This window comes from Bos indicus x Bos taurus, chromosome 10, assembly GCF_003369695.1.
Source record: "Bos indicus x Bos taurus breed Angus x Brahman F1 hybrid chromosome 10, Bos_hybrid_MaternalHap_v2.0, whole genome shotgun sequence".
Lineage (NCBI taxonomy): Eukaryota > Metazoa > Chordata > Mammalia > Artiodactyla > Bovidae > Bos > Bos indicus x Bos taurus.
In genome coordinates this window covers 97,741,297-97,768,940 of record NC_040085.1, presented here as the reverse complement: position 1 = coordinate 97,768,940, position 27,644 = coordinate 97,741,297, and the positions used below count along the sequence as shown (strand labels likewise).

At 37.5% G+C, this 27,644-nt stretch overlaps 1 protein-coding gene across 7 annotated transcripts in view; it reads right to left on the bottom strand.

Moving 5' to 3' along the window:
* Positions 1 to 8,642: 8,642 nt before the first annotated feature.
* Positions 8,643 to 27,644, bottom strand: part of AP3S1 (adaptor related protein complex 3 subunit sigma 1) — a 75,593-nt gene continuing 56,591 nt past the window's right edge. For 2 of the 7 annotated variants that reach the window (XM_027552634.1, XM_027552635.1), the window contains exons 5-6: positions 18,570 to 18,677; positions 8,643 to 9,362 (exon numbers count right to left, since the gene is read on the bottom strand). In XM_027552634.1, the coding sequence (XP_027408435.1) occupies positions 9,234 to 9,362; positions 18,570 to 18,677 (237 nt within the window). In that variant the 3' untranslated portion in view covers positions 8,643 to 9,233. Of the gene's footprint in view, positions 9,363 to 10,641; positions 10,690 to 11,815; positions 13,351 to 15,381; positions 15,423 to 18,569; positions 18,678 to 27,644 lie in introns of those variants that run through there. The other 5 variants (XR_003512874.1, XM_027552639.1, XM_027552636.1 and 2 more) reach the window with 5 other exon arrangements.

Here is a 27,644-nt window from a genome sequence, read left to right as displayed (position 1 = left end):
GGGGGGTTGCTGTCAGCATCAGGGCGCCACGAGCTGCTCCTTTTCCTCTCCCCTTTTATTTGCAGCAGGTTGGTCATTCACAAGCAAACGAGAGTGCCTCTTTATATTACACCAGGAAACAGAGTCGGGTGGGAGAGGGGAGGTGAAACTGAATGCAAAATAAGGCGGACCAGCAAAGGAAAACAGAGAAACCTGTGGAAGTCCAGAGAGGCCGTCAGGAGAATCAGGAATGGGATGAGAATGGAATGGGAGAGAGTCAAGTTTGGAAACAGAGGAGGAGAATCTCAAAAAGGCAGCCCTCCTTCCCGGGGTAACACCGCCCGCTCTGGGCTTTCCCTGCATTGACAATGGTGATTCCCTCACAGTTCAGTTCAGTTGTCTCTGACTCTTTGCGACCCCATGAATCACAGCACACCAGGCCTCCCTGTCCATTACCAACTCCTGGAGTTCACTCAAACTCATGTCCATCGAGTCGGTGATGCCATCCAGGCATCTCATCCTCTGTCGTCCCCTTCTCCTCCTGCCCCCAATCCCTCCCAGCATCAGAGTCTTTTCCAATGAGTCAACTCTTTGCATGAGGTGGCCAAAGTACTGGAGTTTCAGTTTTAGCATCATTCCTTCCAAAGAACACGCAGGACTGATCTCCTTTAGAATGGACAGGTTGGATCTCCTTGCAGTCCAAGGGACTCAGCAGTGGCCACAGGACTGGAAAAGGTCAGTTTTAATTCCAATCCCAAAGAAAGGCAATGCCAAAGAATGCTCAAACTACCACACAATTGCACTCATCTCATACACTGGCACCCCACTCCAGTACTGTTGCCCGGAAAATCACATGGATGGAGGAGCCTGGTAGGCTGCAGTCCATGGGGTCGCGCAGAGTCGGACACGACTGAAGCGACTTAGCAGCAGCAGCAGCATACACTAACTGCTGCTTAGTCGATTCGGTCGTGTCCGACTCTGTGTGACCCCATGGACGGAAGCCCACCAGGCTCCCCTGTCCCTGGGATTCTCCAGGCAAGAACACTGGAGTGGGTTGCCATTTCCTTGTCCAATGCATGAAAGTGAAAAGTGAAAGGGAAGTCGCTCAGTCGTGTCCGACTCTTAGCGACCCCATGGACTATAGCCTACCAGGCTCCTCCATCCATGGGATTTTCCAGGCAAGAGTAATGGAGTGGGGTGCCATTGCCTTCTCCGATACAGCAGTAAAGTAATGCTCAAAATTCTCCAAGCCAGGCTTAGCAATACGCGAACCGTGAACTTCCAGATGTTCAAGCTGGTTTTAGAAAAGGCAGAGGAACCAGAGATCAAATTGCCAACATATGCTGGATCATGGATAAAGCAAGAGAGTTCCAGAAAAACATCTATTTCTGCTTTGACTATGCCAAAGCCTTTGACTGTGTGGATCACAATAAACTGTGGAAAATTCTGAAAGAGATGGGAATACCAGACCACCTGACCTGCCTCTTGAGAAACCTATATGTAGGTCAGGAAGCAACAGTTAGAATTGGACATGGAACAACAGACTGGGTCCAAATAGGAAAAGGAGTTCGTCAAGGCTGTATACTGCCACCCTGCTTATTTAACTTCTATGCAGAGTACATCATGAGAAACGCTAGGCTGGAAGAAGTACAAGCTGGAATCAAGATTTCTGGGAGAAATATCAATAACCTCAGATATGCAGATGACACCACCCTTATGGCAGAAAGTGAAGAGGAACTCAAAAGCCTCTTGATGAAAGTGAAAGTGGAGAGTGAAAAAGTTGGCTTAAAGCTCAACATTAAGAAAACGAAGATCATGGCATCCGGTCCCATCACTTCATGGGAAATAGATGGGTAAACAGTGGAAACAGTGTCAGACTTTATGTTTTGGGGCTCCAAAATCACTGCAGATGGTGACTGCAGCCCTGAAATTAAAAGACGCTTACTCCTTGGAAGGGAAGTTATGACCAATCTAGATCACTTTGCCAACAAAGGTCCGTCTAGTCAAGGCTATGGTTTTTCCAGTGATCATGTATGGATGTGAGAGTCGGGCTGTGAAGAAAGCTGAGCGCCGAAGAATTGATTCTCTCATAGGGAGATGGAAACAAAAGGGTGAGTGGCTAACCAGTGGGCTGCATGGGTCACAGGAGGATGACCTGTTTCTCTAGCAGCATGGATTTCTGAGGAAGTCTCTGTGACTGAGGGGGAAAGTGGGTGAAGGAGGAAAGGGAAAGAGGCAGACAAGTAGAAGGAATGGCCTTACAGGAACAAGAGCCCTGCGATCTGCTTCAAGATTTTGGCAGGAGGTCTAACCCGCAATCAAGGCGCTCCCTGCTGCGGAATGGGCATCCACAAAGCCCCAGGTGCTAAGCCTACACTTCCCCAGTGCGCTGCTAGCTTTTTCTATGCCAGATTCTATTCTACCAGGAGCTCCGAAGTGCAGCCCCAGCGCTCGTTTAGGTAAGTGGAGCCGAAAGTTTGACCTATAGCGCCACCATGTGGAAAACAAAAGTTTCTAATCGCCCATCTGCTAAATTGAACAAAGGAAAACAAAGAAAGGTGTGTGGTATTTCAAATGCAACCATACAGGCGCATTTCATCAAACACTGTAAAAAAAAAATCATGGTAATATGGTATAACAAAACGAAAACAATAATTCTGTAGCAACGGAGCCCACAGGTACAGAATATTGCAATCTGATAAAGAATTCAAAACAGTTGTTATGAAGAGATTCAATGAGCTACAAGAAAACTCAGAACAGCAATTAAAAGAACTCAGGAGTAAAATTAATGACTAGAAGGAGTTATTTACCAAAGAGACTAAAAAAAAAAATTTTTTTTTAACAAACAGACAAAAATTCTGGAGCTGAAAAAGTCAATGACTCTGATAAAGAATACATTTGAGAGCTTAGGAAAAGACACAGAAAGATAAAAAAGGAATTAGTGATCCAGAGGATAAGAACGTGGAAATGACTCTGAAGAGTAAAGACAAACTAAGATGTTTAAAAAGTAAAGAAACCCTATGAGAACTATGAGTTATGATGAGAAAAACAAATAGAATAGTTGGTCTACCAGAAGAGTGAAAGAGGGAGCAGAGAGTGTATTTAGAGAAATAATAGCTGAGAATTTCCAAACCCTGGGGAAGGAACTGGATAAACAAGTCCAAGAAACTAGTAGACCATCCTATTATCTCCATGAAAAAGAGAGCTTCCCAAGACACATTATAATGGAATTGCTGAGAACTAGCAAGAAGGAAAGAATCTTAAAGGCAGCCAGGGGAAAAAAGGAAGTAACCTACAAAGGAACTCCATTAGGCTATCAGCAGGATTTCTCATCAGAAATGCTACGGGATGGGAGAAAGTGACATACATATTCAGAGTGCTGAAAGATAAAAACTGCCAGCCAAGAACACTTTATCCAGCAGTTATCCTTCACAGATGAAGAACAAAGGCATTTTCAGACAAACAAAAACTGGCGGAGTTCATCACCATGAGACCTGCCTGGCAAGAGAGGCTGAAAGGGGTTCTTCAAGTTGAAATGAAACGATGCTAATTAGTGACATAAAAGTAAATCAAAGTGTGCTATACTCTAGCAATGGTGAAAAATAAACAGAATATAGATGACATTTTAAAGTTTTAATTCTTTAATTAAAATTTATTAATTCTATTAAACAATTCTTTAAAGATTAATTTTTAAAATTTAATTAAAAAATAATTCATTAAAGAATTACTCCAATCCACAAATTTCCATTTGTCTATGCCTTCTTTAGTTTCTTTCAACAGTCTTGTAGTTTTCATTCTAGAGATCTTTCACTTCGATTAAATTTATTTCTAGATATTTTTCTGTTTTTGAAGTTATTGTGAAAGGGACAGTTTTTTCAGATCTTTTGTTACTGTATAAATGCATCTGACTTCTGTATGTTAATCTTGTGTCCTGCAACTTAACTGAATTTGTTGATTAGTTCAAACAGCTTTTATTGAGTCTCTGGGACTTTCTCTATTTAAAATCACAGCATATCATCTGCAAATAATGTCAATTTTATTTCTTCCTCTCAAATTTGGATGATTTTATCTCTTTGTCTTGCTTAACTGCTCCAGCTAGGACTTCCAGTACTACATTGAACAAGAGAGTTGAGAGTGATACTTGCTCCTGATCTTAGGAAAAAAGCTTTCAATTTTTCTCCATTGAGTATACTGTTATAACGTTACCTGTGGATTTCTCATTTTGGTTTCGCTGAAGTATGTTCCTTCTATACCAATCTTTGGAAGGTTTTTATCATGAAAAGATGTTATATTTTGTCAAGCGCTTTCTCTGAATTTATTGGTTACTCTTCAGTTTTCTCTCTCATATATATATGGCACCCCACTCCAGTACTCTTGCCTGGAAAATCCCATGGATGGAGGAGCCTGGAGGGCTGCAGTCCATGGGGTCGTTAAGAGTCGGACACGACTGAGTGACTTCACTTTCACTCTCACGCACTGGAGAAGGAAATGGCAACCTGCTCCAGTGTTCTTGCCTAGAGAATCCCGGGGACGGTGGAGCCTGATGGGGTGCCGTCTCTGGGGTCGCACAGAGTCGGACACGACTGAAGCAACTTAGCAGTAGCAGCAAATATATATATATATAGAAATATTTAATATCTAGTTTTGGAGTCACACTGAATGAGCTGTGTTAAGTCAGCAACTGCAACACTAGCAACAGAATCCTAATGAAACTTGTCCTCAAAATAGCTGTGATTTTGAATCACTAGACAAAACATGATTGCTATTATTTTTGGTGCCCTGAAATATACTTTTTTGGGTCAGACTTCAATGAGCTGAGGAGAAATGGAGGATGGGGACTCCTTTCTTTGCAAACAAGATGTTTTGATATGAGGATCCTGAAGTGAATGCAGGGCTGCTGTAGATGAAAGAGATACAACCCTTGTTGCACCCCTAGAGGAAGCATTTCTGGGACCCAAGACCTCTAGACCATAATAGACCCTAGAGTTGAGACGACAGGAAGCACACTTTCCCCCGGCAGGTCATGGGGAGTGGGGTGAGTTTGGCCGCTCCTACTTCTGCCCCGTGGCTCACCTGCTGGGAACAGAGCAGCACGTGCTGACTGTCGCCTGAGGCACCCAGTGCCCCAGCTGTGCTTTAAAAAGGCCATGACGTGGCCCTAGCAGTCCAGCAGCTTGAGTTGGGCGGCAGGTAACAAAATCGGTTGATCAACTGTTCTGCATTCACTGCAGCACCTCCTTTGCTGTAAGGCAGATGCCTTGGTCCTTTGTGATGCTATGTGGGCCCTCCCGTGTGAGCTGATCAAACTCTTTGTAGGTCCTTCAATAGTGATGCTGGTTGAGGACATGCAGCCTGGAAACAAAAGCCCATATCCAGAATATGCGTCCATTCTGTCAGGATTAATTCACTCCGCTTTCTAAAACGGAAGGGGCAAAAATTACTTGCCACAAGCGGCTGCTGGGTTTCCTCAAGGGAAGGTGCTGCATCGGGGGCTCAGCACTGGTCTCTGTTACTGGTAGAAAGACATCTGACACAATCAGTGGCTAAGTTAGCCTTGATGAGCAGGAGCTCATGCTGCTGGGCCCACGTGTGGCCTCAATCCCTGGATACCCCATTCAAGCTCCACTGTACCAACCTGAGGCCGATGGCAGAAGCACAGGAACACTTTGCTGAGCCATTCTGCTGTATTTGTCAGTACAGCATTTCTTCAGATGATTTCTATCGTATTTGATGGTTTGAACGAATTCTAGCTTTTCAGATGATTTGAATCGTCTTTCTAACGATTCAAAAATCTTCACATTTTCATGCTTATTCCGATATAAATCTATCCACAAGCCTCCTCCCCAAGCTTCCTTACCCTGATCTTCCAATCTCTGTCCTTCTGGGGCTTTGGCTAGCCCCTGCATGCTCCCACCATAACGGGGACAGAGGCACGTGGTGAGGTTAGATTGCTAGCTGGCAGTGTCAGCTTGGGAACCGTGCCCAATAATCCTCAAAAGGTTGGGTATTTTCCATTTCCCAGTGTCTGGTTAGTCAAGTAAGTCCCTTTAAAGGAAGTCGTGGAAAAATAATTCATCTATGCCCTTGCCATGCTTTGCTGGGTTGTCCTCCTGGAGACTCGATCTTTCTGTGAATCAGTGAGTTCTGGGTCTGAGAACCGGCTCAGGATCAGAAACTGGACCACGAGTCATGCCTTTTTATTGTGGTGGTTACTCTCAACCTGGTCATCCGTTTTTTATTTCTTTTGATTATGCAGATTGGGCAATGCCCTCACTGGCTGACCACCTATCTTGCACCTTTCATTTAAAAGTACACACACACCACTCATTCTCCCTTTTTCTTGGGTAATTTGATAACATGCTGTGATGGTTAATTTTATGTGTCAACTTAATTGGGCCATGGGGTTTCCCAGACATTTGGTCAAACATTCTGGGTATTTCTGTGAGGGTGTTTTTGGCTGAGATTAACATTTAAATCAGTAAACTGAGTGAAGTATATTGCCCTCCCTTGTGTGAATGGGCCTCACCCAAACAGTTGAAAGCACGAGTAGAACTTAAAAGGCTGATCCTTTTCATTGCTCCTGTCGGAGTGCCTTCAAGCTAGGACATCAACCTTCTTTTCCTTGCCTTCTCATTTAAAAATGATCACCAACAAATGATGATTTTATTTAAAAATATTTATCATAAGGAACAGGCCCACATGAGTCCCATTCATTATAAGTTCCAAGGTCTGCAGGGTGAGTTGATAAGCTGGAGACCCAGAGAGCCTAAGGTGGAGCTCCAGTCTGAACGCTGGCAAGATTGAGATCCAGGATGAACCCTTGTTTTATTTCAACTCTGAAGGCAGAAAAAAGCCGATGTTCCAGTCTGAAGGCAGTAAACAGGAGGAATTAAAAGAGGCAGCCTTTTCATTCTATTCATGCTTTCAACTGACTGGGTAAGGCCTGTTCACATTAGGGAGTGCAACATGCTTTACTCAGTCTACTGATACAATGTGAACCTGTCACACACACACACTCACACCCTACTGGTTCCAGAGAACCCTAACTAACACACATGCCACAGATACAGATACCCTTTTTACCTAGATTTTTCTCACTTAACATTATATTCTAGGAATCAATTTTATCAGTGTTTAGCACTAGAGAGGGATATCTCATTGTGATAACTCCATAAGACATCCTAATGTGGATGCAATCCAACTTCTCAACCAGTCTCCTTATAAAGGACATTTGGGTCACTCCAGCCTTTTGCTGTTAAAACTAGTATGACAGCTACCATTATTTATTCAACCATTTCCTTACTGGTGGGCAATGAAGATATTTCCAGTTTATTATATAACTATTATTTTGCTTTAAAAAGGCGATGAAATAATTACCTTTGTATATAAAGATATCCAGGAATGCTACGAGAATACAGAGTCTCCAAAGTGAGTCACAGGGTATGTATGATATGTGTATTTTTAAGTTTTTAAAATTTTCACAGAACTTGGCATATACATTTAAGTTACAGTAAATTACATTCCCACCAGCAATATATGACAGTTTTCATCCCTCACATGCTCTCCAGCACTGGGTATTGTCACCCCTCCTAATTTTTGCTAGTATGACAGAAGAAGTGGAAGTGAAAGTGTCAGTCGCTCAGTCGTGTCCAGCTCTTTGCGACCCCATGGACTGTAGCCGCCAGGCTCCTCTGTGCATGGGATTCTCCAGGCAAGAATACTGGAGTGGGTTGCCATTCCCTTCTCCAGGGGATCTTCCCGATCTAGGGATTGAACTCAGGCCTCCTAGATCACAGGCAGATTCTTTACTGTTTGAGCCACCAGGGACACCCATGACAGGTGAAAGAAAAATCTAATTGTTCTTTAAACTTGCATTCCTAGGTTACTAGTGAGATTAAGCATCTTTACATCTTAAGTGATCACTGAGATTTTGTTTTCTATGACTTGCTTATTTTTGTCATTTGCACATGACTGGGTTTCTTTCTCATATTAGAATATAGTGAGAGATAAAACCCTTTCCACTATTTAGGTTAAAGCATAATCTGGCCTGGAAGTTTCCCTAATTTTGGTACATTCTAACCAAACAAAAAATTTTTCCATAATTCACACCTCTCCCCCAGAAAAATGAAAAAAAGAAAACATACATATTGCCAGGCACTCTTGTGTGGTACTGCAGATAGCTCCATTAGGACAGGGACTTGTTAACCTGGCACATTTGTCAATCGACTGAAGAGCAGGGGCTTCCTTGCATGTTCTGCTTTGCATAACTTTCTTCAAGAACTTTGATACACTTCTGAACTGATGGAAATCCCAATAATCACAGACTGAATTTCCTGAATGGGGCTTAGAGTCAGATTAATTTTATTAAAAAAAAAATAGTGACTTTTCTTATACCCCAGACCTTGGAGTAAAATTCACACATGCCACAGACCTAAGGAAATATTTCAAAAAAAGAACATTTGGGGAGAGAGGACTATAACTACAGGGAAAACCTTAGTCTAACTGGAGGAAGAACCTCACTCATGGATCACAAGATAAGACTAAATATGAAAATGTGGGCAAATTACGTGATACACTGCTCTTGACTTGTGAAATAATTTAATTTTACAATGAGCTTCTGAATGTTAAAAATATAAATTAAATAAACCAACATTAACAGCTGCTTAACAGTGATAAAATATACTTTTATTTTTTTGTTGAGTCAGAGGGTCGTAAAAAAAATTATTGCTAAAGTAGATATCAGGCAAACAGAACAGTGCTTTGTAAGTCCGGTTACCTTGGAGTTTATTTAAACTAAGAGAAATAGGTCATAATGTTTTCATGCAATACATACTTCGTTCTTTAAATAACAATTGTGACAAATAACAGAAATTATTAAGGAATGTTGCACTTGTGATCCATACAAAACACCAACATTTTGGGTTGTACACAATTTAAAGAAATGTCCTGAACAGTTTTCGAAATACTGTAATAGCCAATACATACAGGCATGCCTTAGGTGGCCACAGGAATGCAGTTTAAAAAATGAAGAAAAAAAAATCACACTGGAACTACTTAATTTCTTCAAAACCACTGAGCAAGAAAAGCAACATTGAACTTCCACACTGATTTTATATAATGTCTATACAGTACCTTGACTTAAATCCAAGAGTAAAAGTTAAGACTCTCCTCCTTTATTTTTGGTAAACAACTGCATGGTAAACTTAGATGACTTTTTCCCCTGGATTTTACCTGGGAGTGGCCTTTTTAATTTTTTATTTAAAAGAGGGCAGGTTTGGCACTTTTATACTGATGTCACCAATGTTAATATTTCTTGGGATCTCAGGAAGATTCATATTCTTTACAGCTGATACAGCACGGGCTGGAGCTCCTGCTAAGCCAGCCTGTATACAGAAGCAAATAAAAGAAAAAGAAAATGAACAACTCAGGTGTAGCTCATCAAAACACACTAAAACTGGAGGACAATGGTAAAAGATTTTCATAGAACAAGCTTAGAGACCAGATGGTAGTTTGAATTGGTATGGAATGGTTACTTTGAAATACTAATCTATAAAGAGAAAACAGTTGACACATTAAAAAATACAGTGAGTACATGCAATGATAACAATGTAAAGATTTAAATACAAATTAACTTGTACTATGGAAACATCACACAAAATATTTAAATTGCATAGCTAGATCTTCACCTTTATCTTGATTTAACTGACTTATGATATAAACATGAAGCATATTTTACATTACTTTCCTTATTAGACACCTCTTGCAACAACTGTGATAGATTTTGGGTTTTTGCTTTTAAACTGTCATTTATTATTAATATATGCTGTGAAATAAAAATTGAAAGTAATAAATCATGTTTAGTTACTTAGGGCTAAACCCTTAAAACATTTCAATACAATAAAGCTTTTTAAAATATGTTTTACAACTGTAGAGGTTCTTCTAAACTTTTCTAGGAAAGTTCCAGAACATTAAAAAACAAAATCAGGCTTTTAAAGTGAAGCCTCAATCCAAAGAGAATGGTTCTGTCAAAAAATGAAACTGTAAGAGGATCAATCCAACCCTTCAATGCATTAGTAAAAATATAATGATTAAAAATATTTTGTCATATAAAGTAGATTCAACATATGTTCAGTTTATAATATACAAATTTGGAGAAAGAAACAGCATAAATGCAAAAGGTAGGATATATATGAATACATGAATTTAACAATTTCTTATGCCATTAATGTGTACAATATCTGGCTTTCATCTTAGAAGGACAATTTGTAATTTGTGAAAAATTTTGAGAGAAATTTTGAGAGAAAACATGCTTAAAATTATAAGAAAAATGCATATACATCACTTTTCTCAAAAAACTACATCAATCGTCATTATGTTTTTAAGGTTTAATTTATATATTAATTAGATTTCATCAATTTTTACTCAGTTTATATAAAAAAGTCAACAAACATATGGGAATTCAGTACCATACATTATCTTGCACAAAAGCAATTAAGTAACAAAAACAAATCTTCCACTTTGCTTAGGTTTCATATATGAGACAGTGTCCATGTTATTAGAAAGATGAGTTTTAATGTCCCTTTTTGTAATTTAGTTTGTTTTTTCTCTTATGTAATCCTACCTCTTTTGTTAATTAAAAAATAGTAATAATAAAGCTGTTACCTGAGAAAAATCTTGACTGATACAAAATAGGCCAGTGTAAACTATTAGCTGAATAAAGGATACAAACATTGTTAAGCAATGAAATAAAAGCCATGGATTATCAAGTCAGAATTGGAAATAATAGAAAAATCAGCAAAATAGTATTAATAATATATATGGTCCACACAGGCAATGATAAGGGTGATATGGATGAAAAACTCCATACCCAATTAAAGGCTAAACAGGGCCGGAGAATTCAATTTTTATAATTTAATGGAGGTTAGTTGTTTTTGATGTATAACTAAAAATTTGATTGACCTCTACATTTATACCTACCTGAAATAGTGCAGTTTTTGTTATACCCCACTTCTCTCCAACTGCCCCCCAAAAGATGATGGAGATACAGATGAATATTATTTGGGCTTCCCAGGTGGCCTTAGTGGTAAAGAACCCGTCTGCCAATGCAAGAGACATGGGTTTGATCCCTGGATCGGGAAGATCCCCCGGAGGAGGGCATGGCAACCCACTCCGGTATTCTTGCCTGGAGAATCCCATGGACACAGGAGCCTGGCGGGCTACAGTCCACAGAGTCGCAAAGAGTTAGACACAACTGCAGCGACTTAGCACACATGCCAACTTGGTGTTTTCAAGTTCAGTGTTTAGCTACCAGAATTTAGAATGGTTTAGAATCAGAGAAGACTCTAATTCAAAGAGCTTTTACCATGTTGTAGGCTTTCTTCCTTTTACTAAAAAGTATGCTGTTTTCTGAGGGAACAAAAATTATTTAACAAAATTACAGACAACCTGGAAATAGTTATCATTTTTCCAGGTAAAAAGGTTTTATATTTTTTTCTATTTAAATAAGCAACTTGCTCCTATTTCTACTCTGGAATTTATATACCAGGTGCTAGTTATGAGTAGGCTATAGGAAAGCACTGACTAAGTATTTAAGTATAAATACTTTAAAACGCATGAATTATTAGAGGATTTTTATTATTGAGAAAAAGAGAGAGAACAGGTAGGGGTGCATGTGTGTGTATGTGTCCATCTGTTTTATTGGATGCTATGCTTAACATTTATAAGTAGTAAAAATACATTTTTGTAGTATTAAATGTCATTGTCAAGAAGCTTTCTTTCCCTATAATACCCTGTATCATAAGCATATCTCTAAACTAGAGAATAAAATTGCATCCTGTTAAATTTCATTAGATTAAGTCGTTTCTTTGTGACCACAGACGGTGTTGACTGCTGGCTGCTAATAAGAATACATAAAGTCAATATAGCAATTGATTTAAATAGCATATATGTGCCAAATTCATATTACGTAAAACCAAAAAGTTTCTAAGTCAACAAACTACAATTCCTCTAAACATAAGCAGCAAGCCATAGACATGCAAAGGGTGGTAACTACTCAGAACACGCAAATGAATTTAGAGAATCAAATTATTTCTCAAGCATGTTCAATACTTCTGTGTAGTATGTCACAAATTTAAATGATAGAAAACTTAAAAATTATAATGTGTACTTCAATTAAGTTTTAATTAAACTAACATTTTAAGAAATCAGATTCTGTAGAATATAAAATGGAAAGAAAAACATGAGAAGGACTGTTGATCAGTAAGTAGACGCTTAGCAAATGAGCTGTTAATGTACAAAAATTCAGACTTTAAAAAATAATAGACCTCATGTCACTCAGATAGTTAACACCAGAACTGCTATAAACACATTTCAGTTTCAGACTTACATGAACGTGAAGTCTGAAACATTTTTATTAAAGAATAAAATGTAAAAGAGGTAATTTGCCATTAGAAAATCAGTTTGCCAACAAAAAGGTATAAAGGAATTTTCATCTGAGTTGAGCTCTTTTAGATATACTCAAAACAAGATAACATTTATTAACACAATTTTTTAACACTGAAATTTACAGAAATTAAGTTTACCTGTCTTGTTAGTAGTATGTACAGTTTAAAATGTAAAAATAAGATACTTCTGACAGTACAACATAGTTCTTATAGATTTAAGATTACACAGTTGACATAAAGCAGAAATAAAAAGAATGAAACCCTACTGGAGAAATAACTTGTTTCCATCTAAGCTGTTATACTCGAGCACCACCATAGCAGGTAAACTGCAGCAACTTCACTAACAAAACAAATACATGAATCCAAAGCAGTTAAGAGTATGAATTGGATGGAGGAATGAAGTACAGTATATAAAAGAATGATCATGTTTTCTCTCCCATGAGATTAAATAAATTAACAGAATTAAGAGAAAGAAAACAAAATGAAGTCTGCAAGTATACCAAAATGAGGCCAAACAGATAGAAGACTTATACAGACATACTCTCAGAAATTTCAAGCACTTGAATCACAAAGATAGTAATGGATGGATATGATTCGTTTTTGATTTTTTTTTTAATTGCCAGACCCAAAAATAAACAAAATGTGTGCAAGCAAAACTGAAAAAGCAGCATTATAAAATATATTTCATTCAAAGACTCTGAAGGCTCCCTTTTCCTCATGCAATAAGCAATTAGCTTTCTCCAAGGGAAAAGGAGAGAACCTAGATATTTACTTCATCTAACACATAAAACATTCTACCATCTTAAAATATTTTTTCAAGCTTGAAATAGACCATAATAAGATGGTAGTTGGAATAATTTTTACATACTAAAACCTTTACCCACCCATCCTGCTGGAAGTTGCTATATGCACAATTCATAATTTTGACCTAACAGCAAAGTGAAAGAACATCAACATTAATAAACACAGTATTAAATGGTTTCAGACTCAAAATCATTAACAAAATAATGGCAGGTTTTGAAAGCATGTTTTGAGCAGAATGGAAAATGTCAGTATTTTAATTTCTGATTTTAAGGCAGAATAACTTTTAAACTGGGGACAGGCTTGCTCTTTGCTTTAAAGGCAGTGTTTTAAAACTGCAATTATAAACAGATTAGAAATGCTGCTGACAGTCCTCTAGTGAGCAAGAACGATGGCATTTTATGAAAATTTTTATCAAAATGAGAATATTTAAAAATTGTAAACCTTTCAGGTCTAGTAATTTTATGTAATCTTAAATTATAGTTTTAATTTCTAGCATAGGATTTACCTGTGTGAAATAAATATAGCAGACTGACATCATTTATGGATTTAATATAAATAGTTTTGACCATGACATGTGACCTCCAAGGTCCTCACCATAATTCTGAAGGGGAGAGTAACTGGGCATGTCAAGGTAGAGGGGCAGAACCAACCCACAAGCTGACTTTCTAACATCTATATCTGAGGGCCACTTTTCTTGTTCTCTATTCTTTGAAAATAGATACTTGATTAAAAAAAAAGCAAATCAGTAGTTTTACTGATAGATGTTATAAGACCCAAGTTACTGATGGTTCTATGCTAGAAAAAACAATTTAACATAAATTAAAGGCTGGAATGTAGAAATTGGCAGTGATTTGAGATTAATGGAATAAACAAGACTGATTATGCATTTTCTGTCCCTGGGATACAGTAATACAGATCTGGGGTTCAAAAGTGTGTCCCCAGCTTCATAAGATAAGGCCCACAAGCTCAGGATAAGAAATTATAAAACCACCTGTATGGTGCTGCTTTCTAAACATATCCAGAAAGTAATAATCTAGTGTCTAAAAAACGCTGCCAGATTCTCAGTGGCATTTTTCTAATTACTAAAGTGGCTAACCTAAGTTTATATATTTTTCCCTGCATGAGACTCAAGAAAGCATTTTCATTTGAAATTTTAAATGGAGGTATGTAAACATTTTCATTTTTCCTGAAATGGCTCTGTACAAAAAGTTGTTCATTATCATCTCTATATGGAAATTCACACAGGTAACCTGTGGTGTGAAAAATTCACAGGAAATAGAGAAAATTTAGTTTTGTAGGGCTAGGAGTCTATTTAAAACATTTTCAATTTTTGCCAATATGCTTTGCAAAAATTTTCAAGGTTTACAATATCTTATTGAGTCATATTATGATATATTTAGATATCAGAAGCTTGCTACAGTAGAAATCCATTTTAGTTTGGTCAATATATTTAATTCCATGTTTTAGAGCATTTAGTTCAATTTTAGAAAATTTCTGATTTTACTTTGCTGGCCACTTTCAATATTCATCTGTCAGTCAAAACTGTAAAAGCAATTCTGTTAAGACTTTGGAACTGAAAACCATTAAGTGGGAGGAAAGGGACTATTTAACAGTCACTGTTCTAAGCCTTTGTGGGTTCCCACTTTGTATCCAAATCTCTAAAGGTTCAGCTTTTGGTTTTTAAATTCAGAGCTTCTAAAACCCAGCAGGCAATTTTATGTTATTAATAGAATCCTAATTTAGAAAGATGAGGGAAAAGTATCTGTGAGAGTTAAATTAAGATCGGTTCTGCCATATGGTGCTCAAAATAAACTCTATAATTTATATGCACAAAGTAAATTGTCATTTCTAGAAATGTAATTAATCAGTTAGATGACAATGTTTTTAAAAAAAAGAACAAAAAATTTAAACTTTCCTTCACAATGCAGGCAGACAAAACAGAACAAAGATGACATCAATGATATACTAATAAAATACACTAAGTCCAATAAAAGATGAGTAACTACAGGGAGAAACGAGAATGGAAAATAGCTACAGGGACTATATGGGCTCATTAACACAAAGAATTTTTGAGTCTGGCCTAAATAATTAATTGCCTTTGACATCATTTTGCTTTCCCTTTGTTAAAGTACATTTTTCTCAAAGTCAGCAATACCTTGTCTACCTGTCCTGTCTGGGAGATTGAAAGATAAAGGTCTGTAAGAGAGAAGAATGGAAAGAGCTAGAAAGATCAGGATGTTCGGAAAAAAGAGGACTGACTTTTAAAAAGTAGTGACTAAATTCAGACCCATTTATTCATCTTGAAAATCACATGAAATACATATGTTCCCAGCCCCACCCCTCCACCTCCACACCCAGGGAGTCTTTCCACACCTAGGCAGATCCTGAGTGCCTCTTCCAGGTCCCCAAGTCCCAACAACCTCCCAGCTTAAACCCTCCTTTCCCAAGATCCCAACCTTATAGTAAACCACTTATCTATTAAAGCAGGAGAGAGGAAAATCTATTCAGAGCATTATCTTTGATTCTCATCTTTTAAAAGATCTGAGTCATCTTTGCTTCTACTTGTCTAGGTAATTAAACTGGCTCACTTTTGACTGTTACTGGAAATACACTACTTTTAAAATAATAAAATCTTTTTATTTCTGACAAAGTTAAAGGGACCTTGAAACATCCATGTTATATTTTAAAAGCTGTACTGTAACTACATCCAGGCTTTTTAAAAGACACATGATATTCTAAACAATAGTCAATTTTTAGAATATGATAAATAAGTCTTTTCATCAATCATGGTTTTCTGAACTTTAAGATTTTCTTTGTAAATTTTTGCTTACATAGTACATTTTAACTAAAATTTTGTTAAGAGTAAGATTAATAAAAGCTTACAGTTTACTCACAAATAATTTTGGATTATTCTGCAGTCATATATTTGGTAGATATAACCAACTTAAATAATACGGAAATGAAACCCTTATGAAAATCTTTAACATTTCCCCGTGTCTGGAATAAAGCTGGCAGCCTTCCAAACACATTTAACATATATGAAAATTACTGGAAAATTACACAAAGTCAATGTTTCTTCAACACAATTTCTTAAAATGTGATCAGAACTAAATTATGGCTTCACTATGACTCAAAATTCTATCTTGTGAGTAAAATATTAGCAGACATCACATATAGGGAAATGCTTGATAAATACATAACATTAGTTTATCCCATCAGATTTAAAACATATTTCTCTGTAAAGAAGAAAAAGAAAACTAATTTGGCAGTAGACAACAATTGATTATACATGTTAAAAAATGATCAGTGGATGAAAAACGGAAGTATTCATTCCCTAGGATTCAAAACCAGTTTCAATAGCACTGTTTCGGTGAAAGGACATTTTACAAGTTGTAATATTCTTATAACCATTTCCACTGAAAACATCAATTCTGTATTTTACTGCTCTTTATAGATAAGAAAAACTGGCTTATTAACAAAGTTTTACTGGACAATCAAAAAGCAAATATCCATTATGGAATAATTATAGGTCTCTTATGACTTCTATCAATATTACAGATGGCAAACTAAGGAGGAAAAGGGGTGAAGGGCACCACCAATGGAAAGGAATTAAATACCTGGAAAGGCGAAAATTCCAGACAAGAAGTTGATATGTTTTTACAGATGATTACATAGAATTTATAAATTACCACATACCACTCATTTTGGACTAGTTATTAAGGGACTGTATCACTGTCTGTGTCTTAGCATTTAAAATCTATATCCATACAGTTTTGCAAAGCAAAGTTTAAGATTACATAAATTATCATTTTAAGACCTTAAAAACTATAGCTTAGAGCTTATAGTAAATCTTTTGCCATACTGAAAAATCCATTGCAAGCCAACTCTAAATATTCTAAATATTCTGAGCCCTTTTCCTTGTCCTAAAATGAAATTTTTTCTATTAATCTAGTTTGTTTTCCCTTTTCAAAAACCAGTATTTTAAAAACTGGTTATAGAACATATAAAATATATACAATTACTTAGAAGAGTCATAATTTTAAGTTCTTCCCCATTTCAAGCCCTTCCTTTGGGAAACCAAGAAGGATAATAGACTGAGGTAAGGAGGAATGTAGGACTTACTTTAATTTAAAATAGAACATTGGAAAAGGCTTTTATACAAAACTTCAACTGTTTCTAATCCTCAGATTTCAGATTTATCCACCATCCTGTATTTCATTTAATTACAATGAGCACAGCATTTTGTTATGCTGATCCTTTAAAGAGCCAACAAGATAAAAATTCTTCACAACTCACCTGTTGTAAATCAATACTAGCATATTTTTAATATCTCTCTGCTTTTATAGTAATATTTACTTTAGATTACCTGAACACCTCTACTAATAATTATAAATAAAATTAGTTTTCTACTCTGAGTTATGACTATAAATATCAGAGGTAAGGGTATCCTCAAACATGTATAGTGCTAAATGAGGTATCAAGACTATTCATCCTTCTAAATTTCTTCTACAGCAATAAGAGACCACTAAAATAATGCCCACTTGAGTGGTTCAGCTTCAGCACCTGTTATATTCAGTCTTGTTATTGATAAATTCAGCTTTGTTATTGATATTCAGCCTTGTTATTGAGGGAAGAAGCATGCAATTATAAAGTAGTTTTACACAAGGCTAAAGTGCTGGTTGGTCCTCATTCACTCAACCTAACAGCACAAAGTCAGCTGTATATCACCAAATCTTGCTCTTCTAGAATTCAACAAAAGCCATGAATACATGTGTCATTGTATCAAGTATATATGATTTAGCTAACGTGTCAGTGACCTTTGACAAGGATCCAGAAATAAAAGATTAGAGTGCTGAATTTCTTTTTTTTTCAATGTACATCCAGGCCTACTAAGCACCTATTATTAATATTACTTCCTTATGAGAATTCCATTTTCTCTCCCTTCCTTTTTCAGAAATAGTTTTATAAAACATTAAATTCAAGTATCTTTGAAAACCAGTTCTAAGATTTCTTGGATAATTAATGACTAAGAACATAACAAATACTGATTCCACTATTCAAGTAAATGACTTCTTTTTTAAGCAATAAGAATTGGAAATTTTATTTATTACTCAAAGCAATTATGACTGTGGCTAAAAGAATACACAAAACTATTTGGTGGATAGTGGTCACAGAACATTTAACATACTAAAATGTGTATATTCCATTTATTTTCAAAACCGAATAAGCCTACCAGCTGTACTAAAGGGTGATACTGAAGGACAAACAGTGAAAACTACAAACCATGCATAGTTTATGATCACGCTCACTCCCTTCAGTAACTAGAGCACTTTCCATTCTCACCTCAGATTTCTCCAGTTTATTCTGTGCGTCAATTTGTGTAACAATCTCATTCATGTTGGTCTCCAATACCATTCCCCCCATCACCATTTCTGCAAGAATATTGTGAACCTAAAGGAAAATATAATACACATCCATAAAGAAAACTATGTTTCATGATTCCAGTAATTTTTCTTTCAAATACTGCTGTGTCTGTTTTATGAGCTGTAAAATAAAAATAATTTGGAGTGAGAGTTTATAATACACTATGTCACTGCTGTGAAGCCTTAGGTAATTATACAAACCTCTTTAAATCTTAGTTTAATGAGCTGTAAAACACGGATGATAATAATAATATCTCCTTCCTAGAGTGTTGAGAAGATTAAGTGAGGTCAACCACCATGGAAGTGCCCCCAAAATAAATAATCTACAAACATTAGCTACCATGATTATAGAATCAAAATTAAAGCTAAAAAAATGACCTATTAGGGCCTTATATACTAGATTCTTCATCAATAATTATTAAGTTGTTTTATGCTCGAGGTACTTAATAAGGCTATCTGGCCTTACTACTAGCTCTAGATTTAAAATGAAGCAAATTTTTTTTTTTTTTTTTATATTGTGCTTATTTGCTCCATCATGTCTGACTCTTTGCAATCTCATGGACTGTAACCCATCAGGCTCCTCTGTCCATGGAATTTTCCAGGCAAGAATACTGGAGTGGAGTGCCATTTCTTTCTCCAGGGGATCTTCCAGATATCAAACTGCTGTCTCTCCTGTCTCCTGCATTGGCAGGCAGATTCTTTGGCGTTAGTGGTAAAGAACCTGCCTGCCAATGCAGGAGATACAAGTGATGCAGGTTTGATCCCTATATTAGGAAGATTCTTCTGGAGAAGGGCATGGTAACCCTCTCTAGTATCCTTGCCTGGAGAATCCCATGGACAGAGGAGCCTGGCGCACTACAGTCCAAAGGGTTGCAGAGTCGGACAAGACTGAAATGACTTAGCATCCTGTTAGTATAGTGCTGAGTATTCCTGCCTGTCATACGGGAGACTGGGATTTGATTCCCGATGGGGAGGCAACACACCCTTTTTGAGTTCCTGGTGGCTCAGATGGTAGAGTCTGCTTGCAATGCAAAAGACCCGGGTTCGATCCCTGGGTCGGGAAGATCCCCTAGAGAAGGAAATGGCAACCCACTCCAGTACTCTTGCCTGGAAAATCCCACGGATGGAGGAGCCCGGTAGGTTATAGTCCATGGGGTCACAAAGAGTCTGACATGACTGGGCGGCTTCACTTACTTTTCTTTCTAGCATAGCATAGCATAGCGCCACCTGGGAAGTGGCACTTTTGTTATTTTATAGGAAGTGGTGCTTTCTTTATATTATAGGTACTTTAATGATACTTTTGGGCTTCTCTGATAGCTCAGTTGATAAAGAATCCACCTGCAATGCAGGAGACCCTGGTTCAATTCCTGCGTCGGGAAGATCTGCTGGAGAAGGGATAAGCTACCCACTCCAGTATTCTTGGGCTTCCCTTGTAGCTTAGCTGGTAAAGAATACTCCTGCAATGCAAGAGACCTGGGTTTGATCTCTGGGTTGGGAAGATCCCTTGGAGAAGTAACAGGCTACCCACTTTAGTATTCTGCCTAGGAGAATATACAGTCCATGGGGTCACAAAGAGTTGGAAAGACTGAGCACCTTTCACTTTTAATAATACTTTTACCCCAAAGCTCTCTCTACATATCTAATTACTCAGATTTTTCATGATCAAAAACATTACAATGACAAAAATATCATTTTCCATTGGGGAGAAAAACTATAACCCAGATGTTTTATCATAAGGAATTTACTGAATCAAAAATCACCAATTCAAAGCTGAAGTGGGTGTCAAGAGCAGTATACTGTGCTATAATACACATTTTTTAAAATAATGTGGCAGCATTAAGAATGGAGACTGTGAAATTAGATAGGTGTAAATACCGACTATCACTTATTAGCCATTCACCCTTCAGTAGTTACTTGACCTCTCTGTCTGTTACCTGTAAAACAGAGTTAGAACAGTATGCACTGACTTTTCATAGGGATTCAACAAATTCATGAATGGTACTGTAGCACAGTACCTTACAGGGTTTTCTTTTTAAACAAAAACTTTAAAAAAGTTAAATATAGAATTAAGCTATTCAATTTTCATTCTTTTAGGATTTCATGCAAATATATTCATGATTTTTAAAATATCTTATCATTATTTACTAATGTTTCATTTTGGAAAGTTGGACACTTCACACTCCAATTCTGAAAAATTCTACAAATTATTCTTCCTTAACAAACAAAATAAAACAAGAAGCTACAGAAGCTTTAAAAAATAGTACTAAATATCATCACTTCAACTAATATCCTTTCTGTTACTAGATAACATTTATTAAAACTCTGTTTTGATGCTGCTGGACTTACAATATCTGACTTAATTCTCACATTAACCTGTTACACTGAGAGAATAAACCAGCTTACTCAAGATACATAAGCTAATACGTAGCAAATTAATGACTCAAACCTAAATCTGATTGATTCAAGTCCAATACCTTGTTTTCTTCTGTTAACAATAATAAATGAAATAATTTATTCATAATAAGTACTATTTTTTAGTCAATCTATGAAAATCAGTTAAAGGTTAAGAAGGTAACTAGGTGATAAAATTACCTTATAATAGCTAATAAGAACTGTATGTGTAAAAAGTGTTCAGAAAGAAAAGTCACGGCAGGGAGAAATATCAATAACCTCAGATATGCAGATGACACCACCATTATGGCAGAAAGTGAAGAGGAACTAAAGAGCTTCTTAATGAAAATGAAAGAGAAGAATGAAAAAGCTGGCTTAAAATTCAACATTCAAAAAATGAAGATCATGGCATTTGGTCTCATCATTTCATGGAAAATAGACGGGGAAAAAACAGAAACAGTGACAGAATTTTATTTTCTCGGGCTCCAAAATCACTGCAGATAGTGAGTGCAGCCATGAAATTAAAACACGCTTGTTCCTTGGAAGAAAAGCTATGACTTAGACAGCATATTAAAAAGCAGAGATATTACTCTACCAACAAAAGTCCGTCTAGTCAAAGCTATGGTTTTTCCAGTAGTCATGGATGGATGTGAGAGTTGGACTCTAAAGAAAGCTGAGCACCAAAGAATTGATGCTTTTGAACTGTGGTGTTGGGAGAAGCCTCTTGGGGGTCCCTTGGACTGAAAGGAAATCAAACCAGTCAGTCTTAAAGAAAATCAGTTCCTGAATATTCATTGGAAGGACTGATGCTGAAACTGAAACTCCAACACTTTGGCCACCTGATGCTAAGAACTGACTCACTGGAAAAGACCCTGATAATGGGAAAGATTGAAGGCAGGAGGAGTCGGGGATGACAGCGGTGGTTGGATGGCATCAATGACTTGATGGACATGAGTTTGAATAAGCTCCGGGAGTTGGTGATGGATAGGGAAGCCTGGCATGCTGCAGTCCATGGGGTTACAAAGAACCAGACAGGACTTAGTGACTGAACTAAACTGAGGGGAAAAAGATTCATTAAAACTTCTCTTTTAGCAGTAGAAATTCCTCTCTTCTTTGTAAAACAAATTCTCATGAGACAGCATGACTTCTAACAGTGATAAACGTGTAGCAATTCCACCAGTCCCGTTTTGCTCAGGCTTTCTTGTGGCTTCATCCCTACACACATTGTTCTACTGCCTTTCAAAACATCTTAGATCACAAGCACTAGATTGGTAGAACTGTAGATTTCAGTAATACTGAAACGTCTGCTAAGTTTAGAGGTATCAAAATACGAGCAGCCTACCAGTGTGAGTTGTAAGCAACAAATTCTAAGAATGTATGCAAATTTGTCCTCAAAGTTAAAAAAATCCTTATGAAAGCAAATTTAGATCCTGAAAAGACAGAAAATACGAGCTAAATTCCTAAACATAATCTCAGTCATTACAAAGATAATAAATGCATAAAGATGGTATTCTCAGTGAGGAGGTACCATAAGTTATGTAGAAATCCAAGGAGATGAACAGTTTGGGAAAGAGAACTATCAACTTGGAGGCTGCTACTGCTGCTAAGTCACTTCAGTCATGTCCGACTCTGTGTGACCCCATAGACGGCAGCCCACCAGGCTCCCCCGTCCCTGGGATTCTCCAGGCAAGAACACTGGAGTGGGTTGCCATTTCCTTCTCCAAGGCATGAAAGTGAAAAGGGAAAGTGAAGTTGCTCAGTCGTGTCCGACTCTTAGCGACCCCATGGACTGCAGCCCACCAGGCTCCTCTGTCCATGGGATTTTCCAGGCAAGAGTACTGGAGTGGGGTGCCATCACCTTCTCCAAACTGGGAGGCTACTCCAATACTATCCAGGTTGCTGTTGTTAGGTTGCTAAGTCGTGTCCAACTCTTTGCAACCCCATGGACTGAGCATGCCATGTGTCCAAAGTAAGGTATGGCATATGAGGAGAGGAAATTTAGAAGGTGAACATGTCCAGTGACAGAAAAATTCATGTTCCAAGAATTGGGAAGAATTTTGGCTGACTTAGTAAGAAAAAGAGGATAAGCTCTGCCTTCAGCTTAGCCCTAACTCATATGGATGACATGTTTCAGTATTTTGTTTTATAAATCTTACTAAAACCAGATTTTTAAGGAAATAAAAGGGTAACAATATGCTTATAATACAACTCATCTACTAAACTGCTTTGATGTTCACCTAAAAGTTCAATAAGTTTTCATTCTCTTTTATGAATTTTTTTAAGTGTTTAAAAAGTGGCAAATACCACATTAACGATGTATTTTTGCTTTAAAGAAAAAAATGCCCTATCTACCCAACCACACAGCTTCTTCTGGACATAGACCATAACTTTTAAATTTCATTTTTACTTTTTAAAAAATTCACCATATAAGAAAAACATAAACATATATAAAAACAGTCTCTACCACCCTCTGCTTCTGTTATTAGGTCCCTCTATTCAAAGATAATCACAGTTACTTGTATCTTATATATCCTTCCAGAAAACTGACGCACATACTCGTTATATGTGTGTGCATATCTAATGTACACAAATGAGATTACATTGTACACACTATTCTCATAGTTCTACAAGAGAATAAAAATTGAATTGAAAGTTACAGGCAAGAGAAAACGAGCCTGTCACTTAATAAAGTAATAAAACTTACTGGAGCCAGATACATGTATAAAAACGATCAATGAAACTGTTGGTAAGAGCAAACAAAAATATAAAATTAAAATGGTGAGTCTACCATATTATCACACACCTTATAATGAGAGAAATATACAGATTCTTCAGGAATATAGTTATTAAATGAACAAATGAGTGGGACAGAACAATATCTATAATACAGTCCCATTGAGGTACACTAAAAACATTACATACATTCACACACTTGGATATACCCAGAAAAATTCTGGAAAGGCACATAAATCATTTTTAAAATAAGACTTTATCTTTTAAGAGCTGTTTTAGGTTCAAAACAAAATTAAGAGGAAGGTACAGAGGCTATCCCACACATACAGCCCTGGCCTCTGACAGACACTGCCTACTGAGAGTGGCGAATCTGTTAAAGCCAATGAACCTACACTGAGACAAGATCACCCGAAGTCACAGTCGCTCTCAGAGCTCTCTTCTGCTGTTCTACATTCTATGATAAACAGCCATCACTGTTGTGTCCCGGAGAGTACCCAAAATACCCTCTATGGTCCATGTATTCATCCATTCCCCTCCTTCCCCAGCTCTGACAACCACTAATCTTTTCAGTATTTGCATAGCTTTGCCTTTTCCAGAATGCCATACCGTTGGAATCATACAGTACATAGCCTTCTCTGATTGGTTTCCTATACTTAGCAATATCTATTTTAAGGTTCATCAATGTCTTTTCATAGTTTGATAATTTGTTTTTAGCACTGAATAAAATTCCACTGATTGCATGTAACACAGCTTGTTTTTCCATTTACCACTGAAAGACATCTCGGTTACTTTCAAGTTTTGGCAACTGCAAAAAGAGCTGCTATAATCATCCATGTGCATGCTATTGTATGGACCGAAGTTTTCCACTCTTTTGGGCAAACACCAAGGAGCACAGCTGCTGGATTGTATGATGACAGTAGGTTTACTTTTTTGAAAAGAAACTGCCAAACTGTCCTCCACAGTGACTACCTTTTTGTATTCCCACCAGAAATGAATGAGAATTCCTGTTGCTTCACATCCGTACCAGAATTTGATGTTATCGATGTTCTGGACTTTAGCCATTCAAATAGGTGTACAACGTGTTATAAATATTTTTTAATAGATAGTAGTTACCTAAGCAATGGGACTGGAGGACTGAGGAAGAAAGAAGACTTACTTTCTTCTATAGATTTTATTCATTTGTCTTGAAAACTTTTAACACAAGCATATATTGCTAGAGGAAAAAAAAGCTTCTCTTTGGAAGCTTTTTGGAACTCTTTGGTTCAGAGGAACAATATTAAAGGCAACAGCCACGTATGTATTTAAGTAATTTAAGAGGTAACTCAAAGGTGCTGAATATTTGTGAGTGATAAGAGAAGACAAGCATGCCACCTTTTACATTGTTGAACAATAACTCTTTTTATGAGTCAATGAAGAACATGACATCATGAGAAATGCTGGGCTGGAAGAAGCACAAGCTGGAATCAAGATTGCCAGGAGAAATATCAGTAACCTCAGATATGCAGATGACACCACCCTTATGGCAAAAAGTGAAGAGCCTCTTGATGAAAGTGAAAGAGGAGAGTGAAAAAGTTGGCTTAAAGCTCAACATTCAGAAAACGAAGATTATGGCATCTGGTCCTATCACTTCATGGGAAATAGATGGGGAAACAGTGGGAACAGTGTCAGACTATTTTTTTGGGCTCCAAAATCACTGCAGATGGTGATTGTAGCCATGAAATTAAAAGACACTTACTCCTTGGAAGGAAAATTATGACCAACCTAGATAACATATTGAAAAGCAGAGATATTACTTTGCCAACAAAGGTCCGTCTAGTCAAGGCTACGGTTTTTCCAGTGGTCATGTATGGATGTGAGAGTTGGACTGTGAAGAAGGCTGAGCGCTGAAGAATTGATGCTTTTGAACTGTGGTGTTGGAGAAGACTCTTGAGAGTCCCTTGGACTGCAAAGAGATCCAACCAGTCCATTCTGAAGGAGAGCAGTCCTGGGTGTTCATTGGAAGGACTGATGCTGAGGCTGAAACTCCAATACTTTGGCCACCTCATGTGAAGAGTTGACTCATTGGAAAAGACCCTGATGCTGGGAGGGATTGGGGGCAGGAGGAGAAGGGGACGACAGAGGATAAGATGGCTAGATGTCATCACTGACTTGATGCACATGAGTTTGGGTAAACTCCGGGAGTTGGTGATGGACTGGGAGGCCTGGTGTGCTGCGATTCTTGGGGTCACAAAGAGTCAGACACGACTGAGCGACTGAACGGAACTGAACTGAAGAACATGAGACTTCTGCTTAAAACTACTACAACATATACGTTTAAGTGGTCTCTGTATTATTTTATTATTATTTATACAGCATTATAATGTCCACTCGGAGAAGGCAATGGCACCCCACTCCAGTGTTCTTGCCTGGAGAATCCCAGGGATGGCGGAGCCTGGTGGGCTGCCGTCTATGGGGTCGCACAGAGTCGGACATGACTGAAGTGACTTAGCAGCAGCAGCAGCATAATGTCCACTGTTGGCCTCTAATAAGTGCATCTAACAAGTATTAGATGACAATATGACAACACTTTTTCTTCTTCAAAATCATTTATCTCAATTATCTTAAAATTTAAAAAACATGGCATTCTTTTTATATGTAACAGTTTACCCCATCAATAAACCACATTTATTAGATATTTATATATAGTGCTACAGACAGCAGCATCTTGGTTGAGTAAAGCCTATATAATCATTGGAGAGTAAATGAAGATTAAATCAAACAGATTTCACTTTTTAACAGTTACAAGTCAAGTAGAAACAAGCATCTAAAACCAAAGAAATGGAAGGAGGTCAAATTACATAGAGTCCTTTCTATGGACTGTCACTAGTTTTCAAAACATAAAAGCTACTTTGTTGTAATTTATGCTAGAAATGAGGTCCTTGGCACCAAACGTCTTTTAATTTGACTACACTAATATCTTACTACAGGGGTAGTCAAGTAAAACATGGTATATACAATATTTCACTTAAGAATGAAGCTGATACATATATATTGATATGGAAGGATCGGAGAAGGCAATGGCACCCCACTCCAGTACTTTTGCCTGGAAAATCCCATGGACGGAGGAGCCTGGTGGGCTACAGTCCATGGGGTCACTAGAGTCGGACACGACTGAGCGACTTCACTTTCGCTTTTCACTTTCATGCATTGGAGAAGGAAATGGCAACCCACTCCAGTGTTCTTGCCTGGAGAATCCCAGGGACGGGGGAGCCTGGTGGGCTGCCGTCTCTGGGGTCGCACAGAGTCAGACACGACTGAAGTGACTTAGCAGCAGCAGCAAAGAGAGATGAAGACAAAAGCAAGGCATAGAACATTATGTGAAATAAAAACATAATCATTCACTGAACCAAGAGAACTATGCATATCCTTGAAAATAAATACAAAGTATTTATTTTATAAATACACTATTAAGAGGAATGACTTCTGGGAGCACCGTGCGGTAGGGGTGAGTTGGTGCACGGAGGGGATGAGGGAAGAAGAGCTTTCATGTTTAATCATATAGCCTTCAGTGTTATCTGACTTGTTTCTAAAGGAAGGTAAGCATTATTATTTTAATTTTAAAATAATGAAACATATGAGTAACACTGCAGTGTTAATGGCTGTCTGAGTGCCTGTGAGAAAAAGACAGAGGCACACAGGTATCACACGTCCTCCTAAAACAAGTGTGAGCTACTTGAGGACTGGGGTAAGGAAATAGTTTTCACATAACCCTGCAAAGTGTGAAGGACTCAATAAATATTCTGTCAAATGTGTTTTGCAAAGAACATCTTCTTCTCCTCTTGCAAAAGGAGCAGGAGTTTTGAAAAGGGGTGAAGAGGAGGCAAAGCAGAGT